Source organism: Setaria viridis, chromosome 7 (assembly GCF_005286985.2).
Source record: "Setaria viridis chromosome 7, Setaria_viridis_v4.0, whole genome shotgun sequence".
In the NCBI taxonomy this organism is placed as follows: domain Eukaryota; kingdom Viridiplantae; phylum Streptophyta; class Magnoliopsida; order Poales; family Poaceae; genus Setaria; species Setaria viridis.
Window position 1 is genome coordinate 26,677,802 of NC_048269.2, and position 27,020 is coordinate 26,704,821.

Genomic DNA, 27,020 nt, shown 5'->3' on the forward strand with positions numbered 1-27,020 from the left:
TCTCGAAGCTAAGGAGCTCATAGCTTAGCCACCGAGATCAGCTCAACCCTTGTCATGACGGCGGACACCAATGGATTGAACTCAGGGTCCAACCCATCGAGAATGTAGGCGATGATTTCTTCCTCATCCAGTGGCTTCCTAGTAGCCGCCATCTCATCGCTGAGAGATCTCATCTTGCTGACGTACTCAATGATGGCCATTGCACCCTTCTTGGTAGTAGCTAACGCGAGGCACGTTCACTGAATGGGCACACGTTTGTGCGGCGAACATTCCTTCCACCGCTTCCCACGCTTGGGCCACCATCTTTACAGCGGCGATTTGCACAAGGACGTCTTTGTCACGGATGTGAAGAGAAACCCGAGGACCTGCTGGTCACAAGCGAACCACTTGTTGTAGGCAGGGTTCAGAACTTTGGCGATCTTGCCATCTACAAGGTTGCCGTTGACCTCAGCCTCGGGAACGCCGGTCTTGCCGGTGATGTAGCCCTCCAAGCACGCACCGCGTATAGCGGTGAGCACCTGCGCCTGCCATAACGCATGGTTGCTCTTGCTTAGCTTCTCCGTGATCTGGATGCCAAACAGAGGGTTGCAGGTGTTGGAGCTGGACGCCATGGATCGATCTGTAGTGGAAGCAATCTAGACTCTGATTACCAAGTCAGAGGCGCAAAGAGCAGTTCGTGCTGATTTGGCGTGCACAATCGGCCGCATAACAGGTTACATATATAGTCTCTTAGAGATAACGTTTGGCCAATTTAACTACCAAATTTAGTTACAACAAAATAGGACTCTATCTCTAGTTACAACAGAATCAAACTATGGCCAAACATATCTCTAAAGAGACCATGTTTGTTACAATATGGAGAGAGATTTCTTCTAACGCTACTAGCTCTGAACTACTCAATCGATCGATCCACCACCAGTTTCACCATCCAAGGCGGCGTCAGACTCAGACACCGGGAGATATTAACTGTATTATTGGTCTGTACTTAGCCATCAAGATCAGTGTGTTGTCTCTCTGCATGACCAATGTGATGTCATGATTCTATCATGCCTGACGAATTGGTACTAGCACGAATGATTTCAAATATACAACGGCCCTCTAGTGTCTGTGAAAGCTGAATCTGGAGTGGTGATCATCAAAGATCGGATTAGGTGATTTAGGTAGGCACTTCTCTACTAATGGTGCGCGACTATCATCACTCGGAATATACTACTTATATCGTGTGATTATTGTATATCCAATCAAGCATGTGTAATTCATCGAGGGGGCCGGGGCGAGGCGACAGTGGCATGTATATACAATATGCGAGTGGACCGTGCAACAAATTCAATTGATACTTGTACAAGTGCCAGTGAGCCTCAGCCACTGCCACCACCAAAGAAGTCACGGCGACTTTCTAGGTGGCAGCAGCTACAGAGAGGGCAACAAACTAAAGCTGCAGCAGGCTCGCTCGCTCAGTTGCATAGGGTTAGGGTGTGCCCAGAAATTGCAGTGTTCTTTTTTTCCTTTCACCATCTGTCCTCAAGCTGAAATCATCTTGTTTTGGTGATGCAATTGTTTCACTGTGAGGGAAGAATGATCGAAAGCTCTAGCGGGAAAGGGTTTTTGCATTGGCTGTGATTGGGACATTGACCTTGCCTGGGAATACTAGGAAAGCTTTCATGAGACAGAATTATAGGCCTAGGTATAGCTTGGTTAGTGCCAAAAATGATGGGGAGGTGTGCTTGGTCCAGTGTGGTCGACTGATCAGTACTAGCTACCCATAACCTGCTAACCATACATATAGTTGGTTATAGCTACAATTAATCTCCACTAACACACTTTCTCCCTCGTTCATAACCATGGAACAATTGCCCTTGTATGAGGTCATCTCAACGACCCTTACTTGCAGTTGCACAACACATACTCTCTGACCATATGTGAAAACAAGTTTAATTTCCTTTGGGTTAAAAGTGAAAAGAAGTTTTGTTGATGTAAATGTCACCGTCGTCCACTCTCGTCCTCCTCGTGTTCTTCTCAATTCCCGTCCCTGTTTTGCCATTACCGATGTGCAAACAAGAGTTAGTGGGCCTGTAGCTAGCTAGGCTAGCTAGGGGGCAACGCGGGGCATGTCGATCGATGAGACGATGACACACCAAGGGAGACCATCATCACCAAGTGGCAGACATCCCCTGCAAAAGGGGAAGGAAACCCTAGAAATATTCCTTTGGTAGGGCGGCTCTCAGCCATAGCCATAGGTGACCACACATGCATGATTGGCTTATTAGCAACAGCACTTTCACATGGTGGCCATAGCTAAACCATTTTTTAGCACAGCAGCACAGAAACGAAAGCCATCGTCGATCTGAAAAGGCCTCCTCGCACCAGCGTCCGTACACGCTAACACGCCATGAGCTCTGAGATCAGAGAGGGGGGAGAGAGAGAGAGAGCTATGCACGGAGACAGCTCGGCTGATCATGGCCAGCCTTTGGCCCGATGGAATGTCTGGGAATCTCCGCGCACGCATCATGGTCTCACTCCTTGGGCTTGCCCTGATGGCGCGGCCGCGGCGATCTTCCCCGGTCAAGATTCCTACAATTGCGTGGGGCCTTGCGCCATCTCTATCGATCTCTCCACTCCCGGCTGATGGGGCAGTGGGCCTGTACCGCCACACCCCTGCCATCTGCGATCACACACACAAACACATGCCCGATGCCCGATGTGAACAGGTCGCCGGTCACATGCATGCTTCTGGGAGGCTGTGGCTGGGATGGCGGGAAGGTTAGGTTAACCACTTAACCCCCCTAGAGGAAAGGGAATGAGAGATCACACGGACTGGAGGGTCATCAGGAAAGGTGATGATGCGCTCACATGCATGCACATTGCTGAGCACTTCTGCATGCGCTGGTAAAACAAGTATATACATCGCTGCTATAGGGTTGGAGGACTGGTGCAGAGATGGCTCATTCTGTTCTCTGACAAAGCGATGTATATACTTGTTTTACAAATCCTACTTCTATACTCATCTAGACATTGTCTTCTCGTTGATATTAGAGAGGTAAATCAGGTAAGTAAGAACCAGGCAGCCAGCAGAGCTCATTGTAGCAGAGAAACGGTAATGAAGATGCATGGAGAAAATCTTGCTGGAATAATGAGACAACATTTAGTCCTACTACATGTTAGTTGACTCATGGAAGAGTATGCGACTGATAGCATTCCATTCTCTAGCAAAAAGAAAGGCAATACCATCTCTTATCTTTATGAATATTTAGATAGACCACTTAGAAATGATTTATCATAGAAGTGCTTTGGTGATATTATAAATTCACCATGAGATTACTAGCACTGTGCGTAGAAATTGGTGTCCAAAATAATTTTCTGTCAAGGTCGTCCACTAGAATTTGAGGGCACCAAAGAATGCAAATAGCTTCTGGTACTAGTAAATCTTTTTTGATAGGGGAACTAACACTTTCTTCTGTACAAAGCTAGCTGTAGACGACTTCTTTGACCTGCCAATGAAATAGTTATTCGGGTAAAATGATAGTAATAAAATAAAAGAGTTTTGACAGAGAACATAGGTATGAATCAGTGGTCCGGTCTTTTCAGGAAAAGGTTGCTGCTTTAGACCTTTATTAGTTACAACCTTGGTGCCCACCGGTTCCATTCATCCATAAGCTTGCGGAAGATTTTGCAGTCCATTTCGTTATGCATACATGTCATTTTCTCCTTTTCTTCCTCTTTACTCTTAACAGTCCCATCTGATTTTGGTTGGTTGTGTGCTTTTTGTCGTATATTTTCTCAGTATTTTGGTGCAAGGCTACCTTCACCCTCCGTGGTCAGAACCAGTAGCATTCATCGCGCACACGACACAGCCTCCGTTTTCCCGGTAGAACAGTTAAAGAAACGGGGCGAAATAGCTTTGCTTTCTCCCCAACGCGCCTGTGCCCGTGTGCCGTCGCCGTACTGGACGTCTCTTTCTCAAAATTCTCTCTCCGCAGCCTACTACAAGCAAGTCTGCCGTATCCATCCGTGCCCGAGTATTTATCAGGCCCCTCCCCGACGCCTCGACGCCCTCCGCTTCCGCGCGCCACCGCTCGCGTCGCGTCGTCCCCGGCCAGCCGGCTTCCGGAAACCCATGGAGGCGGCGCTGGGGGCGTTGTGCCGCGCCGGAGGGTGGTCGTACGCGGCCGTATGGCGCTTCCATCCCCACGACCCTCGGTGAGCCGTCTGAGTATAGATTGGGTGATAGATAGTGGTGTTTGCTGGCGGTGCATGTAGCTAGGTCATTTCTCTGGTTAGCTTCCGATTGGTTGGGAATTTGTGAGATTTTCCTGTTCTTGGTTCTTCCGGTTGCTTGTTTCACGTTAATCTGCCTTTAGATCTTACGGGCTAAAAGTTCCATCCATCCTTAGCATATTCAGTAAGAAGTAGATAGTTATCGAGAAGTTCATGCGACCTAGCCGTATCATGTGTAGGATCACAAATAGAAGCATTTCAAGAACGTGGCGCTCTTTTCTGTTCTTTCTGTCAGAAGTTTGCATCCAAATCCCTATTCTTTTCACATCATTCACGCAGCACACAGCGACCAGAAGAGGAAGCTATGCCTATTGGCTATTGCTAATCGAGAGTTTTTGTAAAGGGTTCGCACGGTTGCAAATAGCTATTCTCATTGCATTTAGGAAGGGAGACATGACTGAGTTCTCCTTCTGTTCCTTTAAACTTTGCCGAGTGACAGGCATGGTTGCAGAAAGCTGCGTCCATTCCTCAACTTTTTTGAGCAAAACATTGTGATCCCATCAAATTTTGACAGGAAGACGTGTCTCCTCTTTTTGGATGTCTCTTTTTTCCTTCGGACATGATGCATCGTGTCACTCGTTGTCCAACTTTTGCTTTTTGATTCCTATTTTGTTTTGTCTTGTACCTTCCAGCGGTGGTGTGTGCTGTGCAGTAGCCACGTTTTCTTTCTAGGGAGTTGCTCCTACTACATGTTTTGAGAATACTGACTGGTACCGCGTTTGATGCCAGGTTGCTTACATTGGGGGAGAGATACTCCGAAGATGAGGCTAAAACAGTGGTTGAGAAGATGCTCGGTCAAGTTCATATTATTGGGGAAGGGTATGGATATCTGGTTATATATGCCTGACATTTTATCTTGATATTTCAATTGGACCGGCGATACGGGCACGTTAATGTTATATTCAGTCTTGATAAGACCCTTTTCCACCCTGATGGCTGCACTGGTAATTCACAGTAGGATTTATTTAGCTCCGTAAAGGTTCAATCACCAATCGCCATGCTTCCTGTGTGTCTGTTTCTCTTATCTCAAGAAAATCTTCAGTTTAACACTGTCCTAAAATCCTATGAGTTTGTTCATTGCTGAGAATACATTTTTCCTGAAAAAAAAGGTAGAACATGGTTTCTCCATTTTGTTTAGCTAGTTTGATACTTTGATTTGACTAATATCTTTTCATTTATAAACCATGTTTGTGTTATTGCTTTTGACTCTGTTTCTTTTGCAAGTGCTTCTTGGCTTTCCATTAATATACAGTATAAAACATATGTTCTCTGGTTTCAGCATCATAGGAGAAGCTCTAATAAGCGGTGAGTGTCAATGGATATACGATGCTACTTGCAACGCGTTGAACCAGACAAGCCACGCAGATAACCGAGAGTTATTTGAGGTATAAATCTGTTCTCTTGTTTTGGGCTTTTGGCACGATCAGCAAAGCAAAATTAAGAATGTTGAACAACCATTTACGCTTTGGCCTGAGTTTACAGCTCTTTTACCGTGTCTAGAAAATTATATAGATGAATAACTGAAAATCCACTAAAGCATTCAGAATAATTTTTGTTTCTTCTGACCTCTTCCTTACATTCATTATCACTTGTGCTACCATTTCTTTTAACAACTAAAGCAGATACTTGATTTTAACAAATCGAAAGCTTCCCTTCTTCAGGGTTATACGTGGTGGCAATACCAGTTCCTGAATGGAATAAAGGTTGGTGTTTCTCATTCCCTTGTTTCTTTCCTGAAAAATTACACAACCTTTATTTCATAAAGAGACCAGCTTTGAGTGTTTGTTTATCTTGTCTAATGTCAAATTGGATACTGAAGGGTGGAACCTTATATGCAGACCATTGCAGTATTACCTCTTCAGTTGCAGGGATTGGTGCAATTTGGTTCCTTTCGGAAGGTTAGTTTCTTGAAGACTCCACAATACAGTCTTTGCGCCCTCATGTCAGTGTTTTCTTTATCAATTGTCAACAGATGAGTTGTTAACTTGCTTTGTGTCAAGCAAACATCAAGAGTATAATAGTTCAACATTCAATACGCGTTTCTTGATTGATATCTCAATTCTTAATGAAATTCGTAATAATAGCCCACCTCACCAGAGAGCATAAGGAACTGCTAACTTCAGAATTACAATATAATCGCTGAAGCATGCAGAACATGGCTTTGTCAGGGTACAAACATATCAGTTCTTTTTGGAACCTGACTCTAATCTAACATCTCACCAGGTTCCCAGGAGCTCAGATTTTCTTAATCAGGTCAGAAATATATTTGATCAGATGAAGAACGCTTCAATGGAGAATACCCGAAGCAATTCTCTTGCATGTAGTCAGCAACCTATCCTCACTTCCTTGAGATCTGCAAATGACATTCTTGTACATAACACAGTCAACCCATTGCAAAGTGAGAAGCTTGAGGATAATATAGAGAAAGCAGAATCTATAAGGAGTTCGATCTGTTCTCCGAGCAATTCACAGAGGCCTTTAAATGATTTAACCTCCTATGTTACTGGTAACACCAATATTGATACTCACATATTGGCGATGCCTGTTAACTCCAAGTCTATATATGAGCTCAAAGGATTTGATAAGGTCACTGACTTTTTTCATCAAAATGTTGATGCCAGAACTGAAGTTCAAGTCAACTCTAGCAAAGTGCCTGATTCTTTTATTGCCAGTATAATGTCAGCATACAAAAGTTCAAACAATCTTCATAGGATGACAAATGAATCATCTGATCAGAACATGCCATATCCCCCATACCATTACACTACCACCAACTCTCCAAATTCCAGGCTTGATGAACTTTGTTATTCCAGTGCTGGTTTCTCATCATCACTTACAACAGTATCCGGAAAATGCCTCCAGACTGAGAGTGACAGATTTCTATGTAAATCTGTATCATTCAGCAGCAACCCTTGTGTTTCTGAAATCCAAGATAATTGCCTCACACCACATCATGCCCTCATGCATAAACAATCTCTGATACCTGACACTGGAGAATGTGTGAAGCTCCTCTCACCTGATAGTACATGTCCTGAATTACCAAATAGGACATCTGAAGAAGCTACTGCAGGAACATCAAACAGTGACATGAAGGAATGTACTGGAAACAACAGTCTACTAGAAAGTATGATGCTTGACCTTAGCACTAACAGCTTTGTGCAAGATTGGTGGGATGACAACGTTCTACTGGCAGGAAACCTTCAAAATTTAGGCAACGTGCACTCAGAGTCTGCTACAGAATTGACCAATAAGCATCCATCGTCAACTAGGGAGAGAGGCTTGCTTTCCATATCTGCTGTCGAACAATTACTCAGTGCTGATGCGCCTCCACCTGCAGGACATGGTCCACTTGGGGCTGAAGCTAGTGCTTTAGCTAACTGTGTTTCAAATTATCAGTTACCTCAGTTTCCTTTTCGAGACTGCATAACAGCATACAATGCACAAGTCCCGTCATTGGCCTCCAGCAGCTATACATCTGGAAATGTCCAAAATGGCTCCTCAAAGGCAACTTCAGTGCCACCAGCAAATATATCTGTGGATGACACCTGCAGTTTCAACACAACAAATTCCAAGGGCAGTCAATCGAACAATACTGAGGGAACAAAGGTTGCCAAGAAAAGAGCTAGAGCCAGCGAGAGCACCCGGCCTAGACCAAAAGACCGACAACTGATACAAGATCGAGTCAAAGAACTACGAGAGATTGTCCCTAATGGTGCAAAGGTAATAGTCAACCACCCGTTTGTCATGTTTCCTTTGATTCAGAGTGGCTGACCCCCATTACTTCCTGTCATTATTAATATAACAGTGCAGCATTGATGCTTTATTGGAGCGAACAATTAAACATATGCTGTTTCTACAAAGTGTAACCAAGTATGCAGAGAAAATTAAGCAAGCTGATGAACCAAAGGTATACTCTCTTCTATGCGTGTACATTAATCTTGTATTGCTGAAATATTTTCTTATAAAAAAAGTCCTCTAAAACAACACATGCTGACTTGTCATGGTTGTTAAGTTGATCGACAAAGAGAGTGGTGTCATCCTGAAAGACAACCAAGATGCCGGCAAAAATGGTGGTGCCACATGGGCCTATGAGGTTGCTGGGAAAACTATGGTTTGCCCTATAATCGTTGAGGATCTTTCACCACCTGGTCAGATGCTTGTTGAGGTGAAAAACTGTACTTTAATTACTGCTATCCTCTCTCTCTCTCTCTCTCTCTCTCTCTCTCTCTCTCTCTCTCTCTCTCTCTCTCTCTCCTGCTAAGTGCAGAATATGAATATAACAACTTGCCTATAAAAAAATCTGCAGATGCTTTGTGAGGAAAGGGGACTCTTTCTGGAGATAGCCGACAACATACGTTGTTTTGGTCTGACAATCTTGAAAGGGCTGATGGAACTCCGCGATGGCAAGATATGGGCACGATTTCTTGTCGAGGTAGAGAAGAAGCCTTTGGTTTATGTACCTCATTTCTAGCTCCATTAGTTGTTGAGCTGTATGTTGAATTTTTGTTTTTTCAGACAAACAGAGAAGTCACAAGGATGGATATATTTTTGTCACTTGTTCAGTTACTGGAGCAAAACAGCCTTGTTCGATCAAACGAGCAGATGGCAAAGGTCATGAACAGTGGGGTTCCATCCTTCACAGACCATCAGCGGTCTCCGCTACCGATTCCGGTAGGCGTTGCTGAGAGACTGCAGTGACTGCAGATGCTTAGATTAGATAGGATTAGGCGACTCGACTGATAGCAAAATTGGTAGCCAGGACTCCATGCATTTGACAGAGCCTAGTGTTGACACCCGACAGCCTCACTGCTGCTAGAAATGCTAGTATCAAGAATATCATTGATGCAAACATGAGCTTTTAGTGCAGAAATCATGAACGCCCCGGATGATGACTGGGGGTGATCTATGATGCCAATTTCATTCTCTCCTGCCTAGTTAGAAATCCTATGTTGCCGCCTTGCGCCTGGGTAACTGGGTTCTTGATACTGGTGTTTCTGTATGCAGTGATGGCAGTGTTGTATAGCTCGCGTGCAGTGGCAGAGCCTCATGGAGGTCACACTGGGCTATGCTCCTCCATTTTCATTTTGTGATTCTATAATGTATATGTCATGACTAATAAGATATTAAAGCTTAATATCTACTAACAGATCCTCCAAAACTGAAGTTTCATGTTTCGCCTATCCTTATATCGAGCTAATTCATATTAGCAGCACTCATCTCCCGCAAGAAGAGCAAAATGCAGATATACTGTGGCGCGGCTAGCACAATTCAACGACACTAAAAGCATCACATTTCCTCAGAACCTCAACAAAGGAGAATGGCTACCTACGATTCATGCATCCCTTCCTCTCGGGTCTATCTGATCACCACGACTAATTGACTAACAATAAAACCAAACCAATCAGCAATCAAAGTTAGCACAATTCAACACCATCTGTTGAAACAATCCTAAAAAAGGAGCTAGAGAAAATTAAGCCATATCAACATCTATTATATCGTGAATGCATGTAGGATCTTAGGGATTTTATTTATAGAACCATGAAAGGAACTGTAACAGAAATCAAAGCAATGGTCACAGGAAACCTATCTAGCCCCCCCCCCCCCCCCCCCCCCACCCCACCCCCCAAAAAAAAAATCTGCTGGTACCTTTAGGCACCAACTTGGACAATCATCTAGCAAAACAAGGCTAGTTACTGTTGATCTCTCTGATGCAAACAACAAATTAAGGACCCACACCAAATTCTTGATTTGTGATGGAAACCACACTATCACATCAGTAATTGTTCAATCAGCACCAATCTACATTTATATTGCCTTAACTTCTTAACTACTTGACAGAATCTGTTCGGATTGTGGGTGGAGGCGCACCAGGAACGCATCCTTAAGCAAGGACATCTACGGGAAGGTCGATCTGCTGTAGGGAATTAGTACCTTGCGACTGGAGAACGAATTCGCATCGTCGGTCGTCGGCTCGTCGCAGCAAGTTAACGTTGTCGGACCGCCGGATAGGGGAAGCGACGGGCGGGGAGGTAGATGGAGATGATGAAGAGGCGGAGTAGGAGGACCGCGGTGGTGGATATCCAAGAGGAATGGTGAAGGGAGAGCCGGAGAAGGCCCGGCGGCTGTCGCCGCCGCCGTCGCCGTACAGGAAGGGACTGGAGGAGAGCAGGCGCAAATTTGGGACTACTTTGCAAATATTAGGGGGCTATCTGCAAAATATGGGATCGCGATTCAAAATAGGGGTGTTCCTAAAAAAAGTCGGATCGCGATTATTAATCGTGATCAGAATTAGGGTCGCGATTTCAAATGAAACAATGCTCCTGTCGGCTAACGCCACGCCGGCGGCCGGATTAGGATTGCAATTTCAAATAAAGCAATGCTCCTATCGGCTGATGCGTGGCGCCGGTCGGCACCCGATGTCGATGGCGAGCTCGCAGAAGCAGAGGCTTCCACCGCCTGCATTCCGGATGGAGAAGCTTCAGGGTAGACGGAGGGAAGGAAATTATGTTGTACGGTGATTCAAATCCTACTTGGATTAGGAGTTGATGCGATATGTTATTAGGACTTGTGGACTTGTAGTTCTAAGCGTTGAATCCTACTAGGTGTAGCACTCCTACTTGTATGAGAACCTTGGAGGGGACTATATAAACAAGGGGTGCTCCCTCTAGGAATCAATCAAGTCAAAGGCAAACACCAAGGTCTCATCCAAAGCCTGTGAGGCAATTAGGAATGCTTAAGAGGGATATGTTAGACAGTTCTATAGCATTAGATTCTTGTATAGGGCAAGATCAAATGGTCCTAGAGGGTCGAGTAGAGTTGCGAGGGAGTGAAATTACTTATACTCTTTTGGAAGTTGTATTTAAAGAATTTGTGGTCAGCTTCGTCAAAACCCTATTCTCTTGTCGTGGTTGCCTTAACGTCGTCATCTATGGTTTTCTACGACATTCATCAACATTGTTCTTGATATGGTGCAAGCTTGTGTCGTACTCATAATATTCTTTCTAGATCCGGGGGCTGCTGCACACAACGAGTGGTATCAAATTCTAACAAGTGGCAGCAGAGTCGAGGTCGAATTGGTTTGATTTTGTGAGAAGGTTGGCAGTGCTAGGAAGCACGAAATCAAGACAATGTTACAGATGTGGAATCGAGTAGAGAAATTTGATGGCAAAGGGAATTTTAGCGTGTGGCAGTGTGTGGTGACAGATGTGCTTGTTCAGCAAAGACTGATTGATCTCTTGAGGGAAACGAACCAACGAGCACAACTGTTGAAGAATGGAAGGTGATGAAGTAGAAGGCTGTCAGTACAATTTGACAATGTCTCTTCAATAAGGTAAAGTACTCAGTAATTAAGAAAAAATCACTGAATAAATTATGGAAGAGCTTAGAAGACTCGGTGGGTACTGAAGTGTCAACTATTCATGTTGCGCATGGAGAAAAGCGCACGATTCATCATTCATCGACCATCTGAATATCTTCAACAAGCTTGTCACGCAGTTGATTAGTGCGGATGAGAACATAGAAGGAGAACGATAAGGTCATCATACTGGTTTCATCCTTACCGTCCTCATGGGAGCAATTGGTGATGAATATTCTCGTCGAGAAAACTACTCTCAACTTCAACACGACAGTTGTCGGTGTTTTATACCTGACAACCTACCGAGGGGTATCCCAATGTAGTAGATTGGTTGGTGGAGAATCGTCGGACCTGGAACTCGAACGAAAAAGCGAGAACACAAGACACGGATTTATACAGGTTCGGGCCACCAGAGTAGCGTGATACCCTACATCCTGTTTGGGGTGTTTCATATCGCGCCCTGCGCTTGGGGGTTATTTGGTGTTGAGGATTTTATCCTCTGTTGTGGTTCTGTCGATTTAGGTACCCCTGCCCTTCTTCATATACTCCAGGAGGTAGGATTACTAGTCGGTTACAAGGTAGGAGTTCTATTAGGATTACATGGTATGAGTACTAGTAGGATTAGAGAGGAATCCTAGTAGGAGTCCATCTTCTTTCTTCCTTATGGTACTGGGGATTTATCCCTGACAACAGTTGTAGTTGCATATCTACTGTAGGCGAAGTCCTTGAAGAAGCCACATGAATCTTCATCCTCGGGTGATCAAGCATTGCCTGTTTCAGGTGGAGCAGGCAAAGTCAAGAATTATGGGAAGAATAAAGGCAAGAGCAAAGGCAGTCGTACATGCTATATTTATGACAAAAGAGGGTCACATGATAAAAGACTATCCAAAAATTTGAAGGCTATGAGAGGAGTATACTCAGTGACAAGTGAGGATGAAAATGGTGTACTTATCATTAGTCAACCAAATACTACTCATAAATGGATATTAGATTCGAGGAGTTGCTTCCATATATGTTCGGCAAGGGAGATGTTTGACGAAGGATCTCTACACCCGGCGATTGGAATTGTTCACTTGGCGGATTCAAGGAGTATGCAGTCACTGAGGTGGGAATGGTTACATTGGAGATGTATAACATTGCACACTGATGGGAGTTCGGTATATCCCTAATTTTAAAAAAAATCTAATATCTGTGAGGTCGCTAGAACTCCAATGTTATGGCTTATCTCTTCAAGGTGGAGTCATGCGAGTTACTTGCAAAGGGCAAGCGATCATGAAAAGTATCTGGATTCATAGAGGATACCGAGTGATAGGAAATCTTAAAGGTGATGCAACCATTGGGAGATTTGGTAAAAATCCTGATCTGGAGAAGAAAATTGTTTCATCAACGACAGGTACTCAAATCTCATTTGCGGTTAAGTGCAAGGCTGCAAAGACGGTTGCAAAACCAAATAGTCATAGAGGCGAAGGTACGAGCTGTTGGAAGGAGGAAAACGTGGTGGGACTGACCACGTATTACCGGCGAGCAGGTGAAGCACGAAGGCGGTACAAACCTATGGCATGTAGGGCTGTAGGAGAAGGTGGTGTGGTTAACCAAACTACACGACGAAGGAACTCTGAGGTGGAGGGTCCGGACACTCAAGCCTGAACACTAACACACACATCGCGATGATGTGCACGAGCCTGTGGTGGGGGCACTCCTGTGATGGGAGTATAAAAAATAAAAAAGAAGCCTATTTGGAGCGAATTCTTGGAGAAGCACGGTGATTTCAAAAGATTAGAGTCAAGGTGGAGATTATTGTATGGCGACTCAAATCCTACTTGGATTAGGACTCGATAGGGGTGTGCTATTAGGACTTGTAGTTCTACTAGAACTTGAGCGTTAAACCCTACTAGGGGTAGGATCCCTACATGTATGAGGATCTTGGAGGGGACTATATAAATAAGGGTGTGGAGCCTCTAGGAATCAATCAAGCTAAAGGCAAACACCAAGGTTTTATCTAAGGCTTGTGAGAGGCAATTAATAGCGCTCAAGATGAATAAGTTAGACACTTCTATAGCACTAGATTCTTGTATAAGGCAAGATCGAAGGGTCCTAAAGGATCAAGTAGGGTTGCGAGGGAGCGACAATCACTTGTATTCTTTTGGAAGTTGTGCTTAAAAAATTTGCGGTCGGCTTCGCCAAAACCCTATTCTCTTGTCGTGGTTGTCTTAACACCGCCATCTAGGATTTTCTATAAGATTCATCAATATTGTTCTTGATGCGGTGCAAGCTCGTGTCGTACTCACAATATCATTTCTAGATTCGAAAGCATACGGTGTAAACTCGTGTCATACTCACGGTACCCTTTCCATCCTTCTAGATTCGAAAGCTGCTATGCATAACGAGGGTATCAGCACAGGCCGCAGGGACGGTAGATCCTAGCTCGTCGACGTGGTGCCCGGCGTACCGCGCCGCCGCCCAAGGCGAGGCCCATTCCCGAAATCCGGAGTCCTGCCCTGTCTTATACCAGTCCTCTCTTCGATGCTGAAACCTCTGTTTAATCATGAGTCTGCATCTCGTTGGAGCACGAGGCGCCGGCGATCTTGGTCGAAACCGTGCTGAACCAACGCCTTCTATACGGTCGGGGAGCTCGCTGCCATCGACGATGAGAAGTTGAGAACTTGGCGCTGGTGAGTAGAGGTCTAGGGGCAACTAGGAATCTAGCATAGCATCGCACCAAGCCACCAAGCCTCCGGCCGTCGCAGCTCCGCCTCCGGCCGTGAGTTGGGTGAGTGGTGACTCTAAAGTGCAACTCGTGCTGACTGCTAGACCGGTCACATTCTACGTACGCGTTCTAGATGCAGAAAATCGTAGAGGATTTGATGATTGACGCTGCATTTTGCGCGTCCACACTGCTGAAGGCCGCGAGCCTGCATCTGCATGATTGCTCCAGCGCCATCCATAATCATAAGATTATCAGGACAATAATGAGGTGTGCAACCAACGCCAAAAACCCGTGGAGATCATGGTCCATAGAAAAAATGGATCCTCGACGGAAAAGAAGGTTCCCTGATTAGATGCTGCTGCGCCGCGGTATCACGCGATAATCATGCACGCTACGGTCGCAATTTAACAAATAAACTGAATTCTGAATGCTGATGACGAGAGCACAGCGAACGCGACCACGAACATGAGAGCAGACACGACGCCCGGAGAGGACCACAATTTTCACCTCAACTAGCTTTAAAAAAACCACACACACACACACACACACACACACACACAGAGAGAGAGAGAGAGAGAGAGAGAGAGAGAGAGAGAAACCAAAAGGAAAGCACACAAAGAGACGACGGGCTCACAGGCCGGCCGGCCTGCTACAAGCCCAAGAGCCGCTCTCAGCGCGCACGGCCCGCCGCCCGTCCGTCGCGTTTGACCCGATCGCTGCTGGCGGTCGCGGTCGCGTTTCCACCGTCTCCTCCTGCCAGCGGCCAACCGTCTCGTCGTCGCCTCCTTCCCCGACCGCTCACCTCCCTCTCCCCGTCGGTCGCCCGCCCGCCCGCCCGCCACCCCACATCGCAATACTTTTTCGCCACCATCTTTGAACCTTCCTCCTCCTCCTCCTCCGCTCTGACCAGCGCGGCGAGGGCGAGGCGGCCCCCACCCCATCCTTATAAATCGAGCCCGAGGCGGGCTGTCCCCCTCCCTCCCCCCCTCCCTCCCAGACCGCAGCAGCAGCAGCACGCAGCCGACGAGGGAGCCGAGCCGGCGAAGTGGGAGGAGAAGGGGCGGTTGGCTGATTTCGATGGCGAAGCTGTACGTGCAGGCGGTGCCGCCCCCGGATCTGAACAGGAACACGGAGTGGTTCATGTACCCCGGGGTCTGGACCACCTACATCCTCATCCTCTTCTTCTCCTGGATCCTCGTCCTCTCCGTCTTCGGGTGCGCCCCCGGCACGGCGTGGACGCTCGTCAACCTCGGCCATTTCGCGGTACGCGCGGCACCCGCCCCCTCCTGCCCTTATTGTTATACTGCTTCTGCCTGCGATTGAGGCTGGGGGGGTTTGCGCGTTGGTTTGGGCGCACCCGTGGATCTGAGGCCCAGCGGCTGTTCTAGTTGCTAGGTTACTTCAAGTTGTTCAGCTCGGGAGATTGGAATGGATGCTGCCCTGTGGCAGCTATGAAATGGCACCACGCTTGGTCATCTGTGTCCTGAGTTTTAACTGGCGGTTGCTATCTAAAGCTTGGGTTCGGCAGGATTACGAACTTTTATGCTTACCTGCATTTCATCCCCTCTGCCACTTTAGCATTAGGATTTCTAGATTGCTAAATATTGGTTCAGGTTTCCGTATTACTGAAGGTAATTGAGGCAGAGGTTTGCTCCCGCCAGGTCAAATTACATGCAAACAGGACTGGGGTGCATAGCAGCTATGTGGTCGGTACTCGGTACACAGGTTCTGTTTGCATTGTTATGGTAGTCCAGAAACCCATAAATGTAGTGGCAGGGACAGCTTGTGTACTGTAAGTTTCAGCTCTTGATCAACTTAGCTACATGTCCGAGATGCTTTAGTTGAGAGCTCGGATTTCACATAGCTGGCCAGTGTTCCTTACATTACGTTCTGATGGAGTGAGTGTTTATGAGTTATCTGATCCTTGATATACAGTGGTCACATCTGTCAGGGTAGTACCATAGTAGAATGGGAATATCTTGTTTGATAGTGCGTGGAACATATTTCTTATTACTATTGAGCTGCATTTGTAAAATTCAAGAGTCAGAAGGTAATATTAAGGTAATTTGGACCTGGGACATGCAATGGTGCTCAAACTAACCTTGCCCTGCAGCATGATTAGTTTTGATTTTTTTTTTCGTAAACAGTAGCTAAATAAACAACTTACTTTAATTAGTGTTTTGCCAGTCTAAATAAGGTAATAGTTGTGATTAATTCCATGTAATATTCTTATATTTTGTAAAGGCAGCTCATACTGTTGGTCTTGGCTTTGTACATTTCGATTTGCTTAGCAGTGTAAGGTTACAGTAGAATCACATTTTGACTCTCTTAGCAGTGTGAGATTACAGTAGAATTAACACTTCTATTTTCTTATAGCAGTGTAAGATTACGGTATGGCATTTTTCTTCCAGACTTCAGCCAAAATCGCTTTCCATTTCTGTTGCTTGCCTCATCAAATATTTCTTTCAGATCACGTACCACTTTTTCCACTGGAAGAAGGGGACTCCATTTGCTGATGACCAAGGGATGTATAACACATTGACTTGGTGGGAACAAATGGACAATGGCAAACAGCTTACCCGCAACAGAAAGTTTTTGACAGCGGTTCCTGTCGTTCTGTAAGTGCTTATCTATTGCAAATATGTTTCCATTTATACATGAATACCCATGATGTCCTTATTGCATATAATTGTAACATGGATTTATATATGAGTGAAACATGTTCTTTGTAGCCAATAAATATTTTTTTTAAAAGATGCAGGTCAGTGGTTCATTAGCACTGATCTTGATGTTTTTCTATAACACTGTAGATTGATCATAACCTTCTGAGTTAATAAATGGTTTCTAATGAATCGACATTTTGTTATTATTCGAGGTAATTTGTTGTGGTTGCTCGTGCTATTTAAGTGCATTTTATTCAAATTTTGATTTCTAGTTTTCAGGGCATAATTTCTACTAAAGGGATGACATTCTGTTCCATAAGATAATTGGTTTCAAACTTCTAGATGTGGATATTAGAAGAAGAAGAAACGCTTTATGAACAGCATATCTTTTTGGGCAAAGTCTTTGTATGTGACCTGGTAGAATAACTGAACTAGCTTGAAAATAGACTGCCACAACTGATGTGCCATCTACTTGAATCTTGAATAAAATCTATGTATGTGTGCCATGTGATAAGTGTAGCGCAGCTACCAACACACTATGCCCTAATGCCCATTTGTTATTAGTGTAGGCATGCCTTGTTTCGCTTCACTTTCTACTAAAGAAACTGGCCTTGCAGTAATTTGTTCATTAAACAACGTTTAGCTCCTTAGCTTCAATTCAACAGTGGGCCTTGGGATTTGCCAAAATGGATTGTATCTGCCATATGGAAGACAGTTAAGGATCACGGTCACTCTGTTAAACATATACGAGTGGAGTGTCGGCAATGCATCTTCGTTTGCTTTACAAGTTACTATAGACAAACCAGTAGCAGCAATGTTCAGTTTTCTTTTTGAAAACCAGAAGTTATCTTGTAATACCCAAAATGCCTAGCATTTAGTCTAGAAGATAAATCTCAGCTTCAACTCTAGTGCATTTTAAAAAAATGAGATATCATGCATTTCATGTTGATCGCATAAGTGCCTTCAGCAGTGCAGCGATAATTTTTGTTGCTAATACAGAAGTCTGACCTTTCCACTTGGTTTATTTTCTGATGCTAACATTCCCTTTTAAGTTCAAATTCTATGTTAGTTTTAACGTACGCTACATCATTGATCCACATGATTTTCTCCTGTTTTGAACCGGCAGGTATCTAAGCCACTTTTAAATAAGTATTTGTATTTCAATGTGGCAAACTACTAAACCAGTATTGGTTGTGGGAGTACTTGCCTTTAGGCACTCAGTTTTCCAAACAAAAAGTGTTATGTTACATTTCCCGTTTCATTCACGTTCCAATAGTGTAAGCACACTGATCGATAATAACTTCCTTCCTTATTTGATCCTAAAAGTGTTCTTTAGAAATATGTAACTGCCTCTAGCAATCATGATGGTATTATTATGCATTTATGCATGGTGCATCTATATCTATTGTATTTTAAATCTAAAGCTAGGAAGACAAGTTGTGATGTCTGGGCGGCACTGTTGTGATGTGTTTTGTACTCATCTTTTTGTAGAGATGAGATTAGCTTGAGTTCCCTTAGTTAAGATTAGAGATTCCAGGAGCTTATGACACTAACTAGAGCCGCGATTCGAAATTTAACAGGCTTACTGACACTTAAGATTAGAGATTTCAGGACCTTACGACACTAACTAGAGCCGCGATTCGGAATTTTACAGTCTTACTGACATGTGGTGCCTGATCCCACATGTTATTGAGACTATGAGTGTCAAATTCTAATTGTCACTCAAATTGGTTGTCATATTCCAGCGCAGAAATTTTCTGAAGTTCAATTCCCTTTGCTTGAGTGACCCAACCTGCATATGAAAGTTACAGAATTTTGTTTATAAAAGGATGTTACGTACCTTTTAACTTTAAATAGTATGTGGACTGGCACATGGGTTCCAGTCTTCTCTTGATTGGCTGGCCAATCCTTTAATTGCCCCCTACCTATTGTCTGATTTTATATGTCGGAGTTGACTGCAGCACTAATCTAGGGATAATTGCTCTGTTCTTTGGCAGGTACTTGATAGCTTCCCACACCACGGACTATCAACATCCTATGCTCTTCCTCAACACCCTAGCAGTCACCGTGCTAGTTGTTGCCAAATTACCAAACATGCACAAGGTTCGGATTTTTGGGATCAATGCCGGCAGCTAAGGAGCAGCATCTCACAGTAGACACCTATACATGTCGCGTTTCATTTGGATTACAGGAGGTGTTGAGCCTAGTTCTGAATTGAATCACCAGAGTACCGGTAGCAGTGTTTGAGAGCTGTTCGTAGATGACATGTAATCATTGTACAGAGAAATGCTAAGAAGGCTGGAACGATGATGCTTTCTGCAACTAGTCAACAAAAGGTTCTGTAGACTCGTAATGTTGTTATACGTTCTCTAGCAAGAATTTGGCAATTGATACATGTACAGGTCTGCTCTTTTGTCAAGAGGAAATAATCAATCATGATATGACAAAATCATGACGAATAATTCTAGTACATGATGAATCTAGTAGCACCAACTTAGTTGGAAAACTATTTTGGTCTCCCCAATAGGGGTGAGTATTCGGCATACGCACGTCATGTGATGATCCCACGACAGACGACAAGATTCGTTTGGGGGAACATCTGAACCTTCAATTGAGATGCTATCCTTGCAATTACTTTCTGCCTATAAAAATCCTGCTCACTCCGAATTTGATGTGTTGTAAAAATGATGAAAACTAAAGCAAAGGCTAGTAGTTGAATTACCACTTAAAAATGATGAAAACTAAAGCAAAGGCTAGTAGTTGAATTACTACTTTTATAGTCATCATATACTATATTGTTGATGTTACTAGGACAACTATTGCACTATTCCCTACATCCCAAATTATAAACCATTTTGGCATTTTAAAATTCATAGTTTTTGTTATATATCTAGATATTGCGTATATCTAGATGCATAGTAAAATTTATAAATCTAGAAAGCTCAAAACGATGGAGAGAGTATATGCTTGCATGGGAGGGTCTGAATATAGATTCTTTTGCAGACCATGTTTGCATTGCACACTGCTACTTATGGCGTAGGAGAATGAGAATCTTGGTTTGGTTTGAGTAAATGTCCCAAAATATACCACATGATGCTCCCAAAAGAAATCAAAGTAATAGATAATAAATAAGTGATTACAAATATTTGAGAAATGGACGATATACTTTAAGACAACTCGGTGATGATACATAAAAAATAATTGAAGGAGGACACATACAATACTGATATGACTTATTTAATTTTTTAAGTGTCAGTGTTCTCTAACTAAGGGCAACCACAATGGAAGTAAAAAGGTAACCTTAAGCAATTAATGTGCTCTTGTGGTGCACCGTAAGCATTGTGCAAACGCACCATAGGAAAAAGATTCCTTACGGTCAACCTCAAGCTTACGACGCACTTTACTGAATAAACAAGTATTTTCTCTCTCCTCCGCTCTCTCGCATCATTCACGCACTACGAGCCACCACTTTCTTTTCCTTCTGCACACTACTGCAAATATTTTATCCTGTAGTGAGCTCAGATTGCAAACCACAAACATTGTGCGGTTTGCCTTAACAAATGCTACCTGTTAGTGGGTCCCATCTTAAGGTGTGTTTGGGCAGCAACCATTGGCCATGCCCTAACAGCATCCATCAAGGTCTCGAAGAAAAAACTAAATCTACGGAAATGTCTAAGCTAAGAGTAAAGACATACAACATTGATATGGCCTTTTTTTCTTTTTAAAACGAACCGGCATGAGAATGTCACAATTTCATTGCGCATGCATATCGAGATTACATCTTAATTAATCTGGAGCTCTCAATCTCTCAATTTTTATAAATACTTTAATAAAGCAGGAATATTACATTAAAACACGAGCCAACAAATAGAAATAAATGTTTAGAAATCGACAACCATATTGAACGATGCCCTTTCATTTCGTGTAATCTTCGCTTTTAAAGCCTTGGGTGTGCAAGACTATTCTTAATCTTTCGTGTTCTCTCTTACCGTACTCTCTAAAGCTGTCCTGTCATGTTATATGAAATTATAGGAGATGCAACTACCCTAGGGCATACTATCACATATAGATTGCTTGAAGTCCTACAAGATAATTAAATGTTAGACTTGTTTCTTAAAGTCAAATTTCATAATATTGACAAATGACAACCACTTAGTTAATATTATATAAAGGATATTTTAATATGTCATTGATTTGGTAGGTACTCATGGTATATTGTAAGAGAAAAGCGTGGCTAGTTTCATTTTCATGCGGCTAGTTATATCATGAGTGGCTACAATAGTGGATCTGCAGGGGGTGCTACAAGGCCCCCTTAACCCAAGAAAATCCGTGCGCAGCTAGTCAATTTAGTATTGAAGTTAGTACATGTTTAGCCAATAAAGTATCAATTAGTCTAACTACAAGAGTCCTAACACCCTCTTTTCACTATCCTAGATCCACCCTGACGAGTGGCTACATATATATATAAAAAATGAAACTTTGAATTGGGGTTGCTACATTCGTGGTTTTACAATACCAAGATAATGTGGCATCTTAAAAACAAAAAAATGAAATATGCCACTGGAAGTGGCCTAACTAAGGGTTATCCGATCAATAATTCCATGGCCATATGCCAGACACGTCTCCAATGGAAATGGTTTCCGTGACAAATGCAAGTATGCAACGCATGTTTCCCCCGTAACTACCAGTCGCTCATGAGGTCCGCCCCTACCCTTCACTGTTGGGAAAGCGCCTTTAGTACCGGGTCCAAATCTTCTTTTAGTACGGGTTGTGCAACCGATATTGCTAAATCGGTACTAAGGGGGTTAAAAGGGATCCTTTAGTACCTCACCAACCGGTACTAAATTAGCTGGACCAATTTAAATTGTTTTTTCTTTTCGGTTTCTTTTCTTATTTTCTTTTTTGTTTCTTTATTCTATATTAGTATTTCATATTCATTTCCTTTACGTATACTACTTCTAATACGCAATATATATAAAGTTGTATTTGATCTATAATACTACATTTGAGATAATATTATACATAGACATATTGTGCATACACATATATGAATAATATTACATTGCATCAACTCTCCAAATTCAACATTTTGGATCAACTATTCTGAACTTGAGTCCTAACGGTGATACAGATTTGATCCATAACTCTCCAGCTAGATTTACTACCTCGTTCAGAAAAAATCCACTAAATTGTTCTTGAGTTGCCCTAATTTTTTTCATCTCGAGGAGTTCTTTCTTCATGTGCACGGTCTATGTCATTAGCAAAGATTATTATATTAGATCAATAAATCTACACAATTAGAACTAATTTATTGTTAAGAAATTTGTATACGTACTCTGAATTCGTGGTCGGTTATACGCTTGGGACCTACAAAGCCATGGATGAACTCACATATGTAGTATCCACATAAAATAGTCCCCGGATTCTATCTCAAACACTATATATATGGCAAAAGAACTTATGAAATATTTGTTGTGTTCAACGAAGTGACACGAGATGTGCAAATTCAATACATACATGGAATTCAGAGTGGATACGAAGTTGCTCCTTGAATTTACCTAGTGATGTTGACGGAAGCGAGACCATGCTCTGTTAAGCATGTTTATGAGGTCGGTGTATTGATTTCTTGTCTCCTCAGAGAGTCCAGGATATAGAACATGCTTCGATCAACCACGATAACAAGGAGTATCCAGTGAAAGCTGGACATATATGCACAGTGAAAAGCTATTTAGTCTTATTTTTAACTGCTAGTTCGAAAAATAAAAGAGATGGAAAACACGCTCACTTGAAGTTGTACAACAAAAGTATGTACTTCTTCTAATGTTGCTTATCCAAAAAATTATACATATTCTTCAAGGTTCAATTTGGTTTACCCTTACAGTTGCCTTGTTTATAACATCCGGGTCCATGAAGCCGATGTCATACAACCCTTTCCTCCGGCATACAAAATAGAATAGGAGATAAGACATCGCACAATGACTAGAGCGGAGATTTTGAAGTTAGAGCAAATTAAACACTTACAGAACCTAGGAACTGATGAGTGATTTATCAAGTGCGTCTTGATGGTAAAAGAAAAAAGTTCCTCGAGCGGCACATTTATAATGGCATCACCAGGAAAATAATGTTGATCTCCAATTCGAACTTCTAGCAGGAGTAAACTGATGGCTGAAACCTCCATGTACCATTGGTGCAATTTGTACATTTTCGCTGGAAGATGGTATTTCCATTTACCAGCCCCAGCGTGCTTTGGGATGTGATCCTCCCCTCGAAGTTGAGCTACGGTGAGATTTGTATCTTTGGCGAATAGAAGTAGGTTCTTATCAAACTCCGAAAGCAACTTGGATATAAATGAAAAATTTCTCCATTGTATCTTATTCTAAAAATCACAAATTGTTCTAGCTCTAAAGCATAAAACTTAGTACTAACCATGTATCGAGGGAGGATGAAGTTTCTAACCTTTAGAACACTCAAACGAGTGAAATCCCCATGAAATGGTTAAAAATCTGACAGCACCTTCCTATTTCGCCATGAATGGATGAAGCCCGAGCTAAAGGAAATGGCTTGGGCAGGAGGAGGAAGACATCTGATTTATAAGAGGGAAGTTAGTACGAGTTGGGGAGTCAGCGTCCATCCGGTACTAATCCACCTGGTACTAATGAGTGACCTTAGTACCAAGCCCCCAACCGGTAGTAAAGTGGGTCACGGGGACTCCTGGGAAACTAATCGTTAGACTCGGTACTAATGTTCACATCAGTACCGGATAAAAAAATAACCGGTACTAAGACTCGAGACAAATGTTGAGTTTTCCGCTTCATTGTCTTCGACCTGAAGAAAAGTGGCGACGCCTGCCTGACTCGAGGACAGTGACACCCATCACCAAATTCACCAGGAGGAAAACTGGAAAAGGCACAGGTGGAGACTAGCCCCTGTTCCCCGGCTGGTTTTGGAGAGCCTGGGCTACTGTTCCAGCTTGCGCGGCTTCAGCTTTGTTCCCATTTCTGTGTATGGTCGGCTGAACCGTTCGGCAAGCAAACCCGAACAGTTCTTGTGTTCGCCTGAAGGAAAGCCCTCGTCGACCTTTTAATGGGCAGGCAACTTTGGTAGACTGGTCACCTTTGAGTTATGTGTCCGTGGTGAAAAAGGCACTGCAACGCAACTCAACACGTATCAAGTCACCGGACAATGAGTCTGATGAAACAAGTCGCTGCTGGGGTCACCACGATCATGGCTTAGCTTTTCGGCGGTGGGTGGGTCCTCTCGCGGATTGCGCCGTTGCGGTGACATGGTGCGCGTAGACACGCAAGCTTGGAAACGCTGTCCCAGCCTCCTGCGCCAGGTGCTTCCTCACCACGAGGAAATCGCATCGTCTCCGCTGCTGCTTTCTTTTCTTCTTCTTCTTCTTCTTCTTTTCTTTTTTGAAAGAAGGTCGATCTCTACTGCTTTCTGCAGGCGAGTCCATACAGGAACTGAGAAACATGGCTGTCGTAGGCGTGGGTTGCGTAAGCAGGATGATGCGAGCGCGACGCGAAAGTGATCGAAACACGCCAATTCGATACGCGTCGAATGCCCGCGCCAGACTCATCTACGGTGTCGTGTGATCGTCGGATCGACGTGTGCTGGTAAAACGTTAGAGCTTCGTGGATCGTGTACATCGACCAGGACACAGGAAGAGATCGAAGCTGGAGTGCAGGACCAACGTCGCCGGAGTTAAGGCGCTTCTACTCCAAGCCGCGAGCGTAGCGTACTAGTAGTACACTATTACTTCTGACTCCTCCCTGCCAGTTCGTTATGGCTGTTCGCCGGCCGGCCGGCGGGCATTGATGAGCGGCCGCGCGCGGCCCCGATCATGCACCGCCGTGCCGAATCCTAACCATCGGCTGCCCGCATTGAATCCGATAGGCGACATGCCGGAATGGGCCTCGGAACATTCCTCCCCCTCCCCCGTCTCCCTCGACGGGGAAATGGAATTGAATGGCCACAGATCTACGCCGCCGCCGCCACCACCGCGGGCCCTGGGTCAAAGTTTTCCAGCCCTGTGTGCCGGGGGCGTGGCGAAACTGGCCTGTACTGCTACACTACACATGACTGGCCGGCTCGTGACGCTGCCGTTCGATCGACACTGCATGCAACCGCCCGGAGCCCAAGAAGATCAGACAGGTGAAAACTGAGAGCTCAGCACGGTCAAGTCCTGCAAGCGAATCCTTTTCCCGGATGCAGGAAGTTGATAGATAAGATCCTCACCGTTCGATCGCCTAGCTGGCCGGGCTGGGCAGCAGCGGCCACTCCCCTCTGTCGGGCAGTTCATCCGAGAATCTAGCTACGATGTATAGGTACGTAGCCACGTAGACGTAGGCACGACGACGAGTCGTCGCCGTCCAGAACGCGGAGCACACGCGGCGTGTGGCTTTCCGGCGGCGATCGAGATCGAGCAGGGGCAGCCAGGTATGCCGGCACGTGCCGCTAGCTACAGTGCCAGGGCGATCGACCGACCCCGACCCCGCGCGAGATCCTGACCCGAGAGCTACGCGCCATGCTGCTATAGCGCGGTGGTTGGCAGCATTTCGCGTCCGGGGTGGTCACCCACGAGACCCGAACGGCAAGCTCTGCTCTAGCTTCGAAACCAAGGCAAAGTTCACGCCGGGCCCAGGGCCCCGGCGTGCAGCGTGTCCCGCTCCCGCTAGACCTCTACCACCGTGGGGGTCGATGACCACGTAACAGTTGGGAGATCGAGCTGGTGCGTGCTGCGCACCGGCCGCAATGCACCAACGACACCAACCAGGCCGCCGGCCAATGGCGGCGCGACGGGCCCTGCTTGGTAGTGGTGGGTTCAGTGCATGTGTTTGACTTCCCTGAATGTCCTCCATCCCCACAACAATGTCTTGCGCTCTAATCAACGCCCACTTCCATGTACAGTCTGTGGACTTATTGAGCGATAGAGAGATGGCTCCCCGTTCTCCTCCTGCAGTCCTGCTGACCTTTTCGATCAGCAGGATCCGGAATGTACCCCCTGTCGGGCGTGGCTCAACAAGCATGCTTGTTAACATGACTGCATGAGTTATCACTTAGCCGTCAAGGTTTGAAGAACGGGTGGGCGGTGGACCGCACTACTAGATCTTAACTCTAATTGAACCCATGCATGTGTTTAGTTTCGTGAGCATAGTTCAGTTGGTACAACACCAACTTGCCCCCACATGAACACGGCGTAATAATGGATTATTAGAAAAACTTATAGAGGTGATCCATGGATGGAAACCGCAGCAGGTAGAGCGAGAGGTTCCCAAAACCGAGAACAACTAGTATTAATTTAATTTGTTCAAATATATGAAGCTCATAGTAACCATCATATGAGGTTAGAGATGCATTAACGGCACCTTATACCTTACTATACTAATTGGATACTCCTTTCAGAGCACTCATGATGAGGGGTGCTACAAACAATAAATTACATAAATTAACTATCTCCGCCATTATGAAAAAAAATGTAAAAACCATAATATTTGCTTCTAAATTACCTACATTTGACATTAATAACAAAAAGCAAATCCAAAGTACTCCATTGTTTGCTTCTAATATATTATAAACATCTGCCACTAAAGAATCATAGATTTGTTATCATAACAAATTAAGCCAAAGTATTCTAATAATTTATCTTAAGCCACCTCTTTCTCTCCTTCCTCTCTCAATTACTTGGTGTAATCCAGAGACCAAACCAGAAAAGGAAAAATAACTAATATTGTGCCATGGATGGTTGCACAGCACACATATGAATAATATCATGAATGTGAGAAGAAAAAAACAAAATAACCTTGGGCAAGACTCCGGTTCAATGGAGGAATATAGTAGGGAAATGTGATATATATTCTCAAACCAATCACCTATATATCTTAAATCATAGGCATTCCATGAAGTGCTATTAATTTATTTTTACAACAAAAACACTAACCCATGTGCAGCTGCATGGGTTTACGGACTTGTAAATATATATAATCAAGAGCAGTCTAATAATAGATGTTTATGGTAA

General features: G+C 44.2%; 2 protein-coding genes, 1 long non-coding RNA gene and 1 other non-coding gene across 4 annotated transcripts; 2 read left to right on the forward strand and 2 right to left on the reverse strand.

Moving 5' to 3' along the window:
- On the reverse strand, nt 1-134 carry LOC117866016 (small nucleolar RNA Z247). The gene has a single exon (XR_004642716.1). It is a non-coding gene; the product is annotated as a small nucleolar RNA Z247 (small nucleolar RNA).
- A 3,873-nt stretch (nt 135-4,007) lies between these two features.
- On the forward strand, nt 4,008-9,415 carry LOC117863817 (transcription factor EMB1444). Its single transcript, XM_034747675.2, has 10 exons — nt 4,008-4,197; nt 5,005-5,094; nt 5,555-5,660; nt 5,937-5,978; nt 6,114-6,173; nt 6,499-7,995; nt 8,081-8,182; nt 8,288-8,440; nt 8,582-8,707; nt 8,791-9,415. The coding sequence occupies exons 1-10, from the start codon at nt 4,115-4,117 to the stop codon at nt 8,971-8,973; spliced, it is 2,442 nt and encodes an 813-aa protein (XP_034603566.1). The 5' UTR covers nt 4,008-4,114; the 3' UTR covers nt 8,974-9,415.
- Nucleotides 6,916-10,690, reverse strand: LOC117863818 (uncharacterized). The gene is made up of 2 exons (XR_004642300.2): nt 10,207-10,690; nt 6,916-7,820 (listed from the first exon to the last, which is right to left on the reverse strand). It is a non-coding gene; the product is annotated as an uncharacterized lncRNA (long non-coding RNA).
- Nucleotides 10,691-15,164: 4,474 nt separating this feature from the next.
- Nucleotides 15,165-19,469, forward strand: LOC117865250 (uncharacterized). The gene is made up of 3 exons (XM_034749406.2): nt 15,165-15,599; nt 16,806-16,954; nt 18,997-19,469. The coding sequence occupies exons 1-3, from the start codon at nt 15,414-15,416 to the stop codon at nt 19,133-19,135; spliced, it is 474 nt and encodes a 157-aa protein (XP_034605297.1). The 5' UTR covers nt 15,165-15,413; the 3' UTR covers nt 19,136-19,469.
- Nucleotides 19,470-27,020: the final 7,551 nt, after the last annotated feature.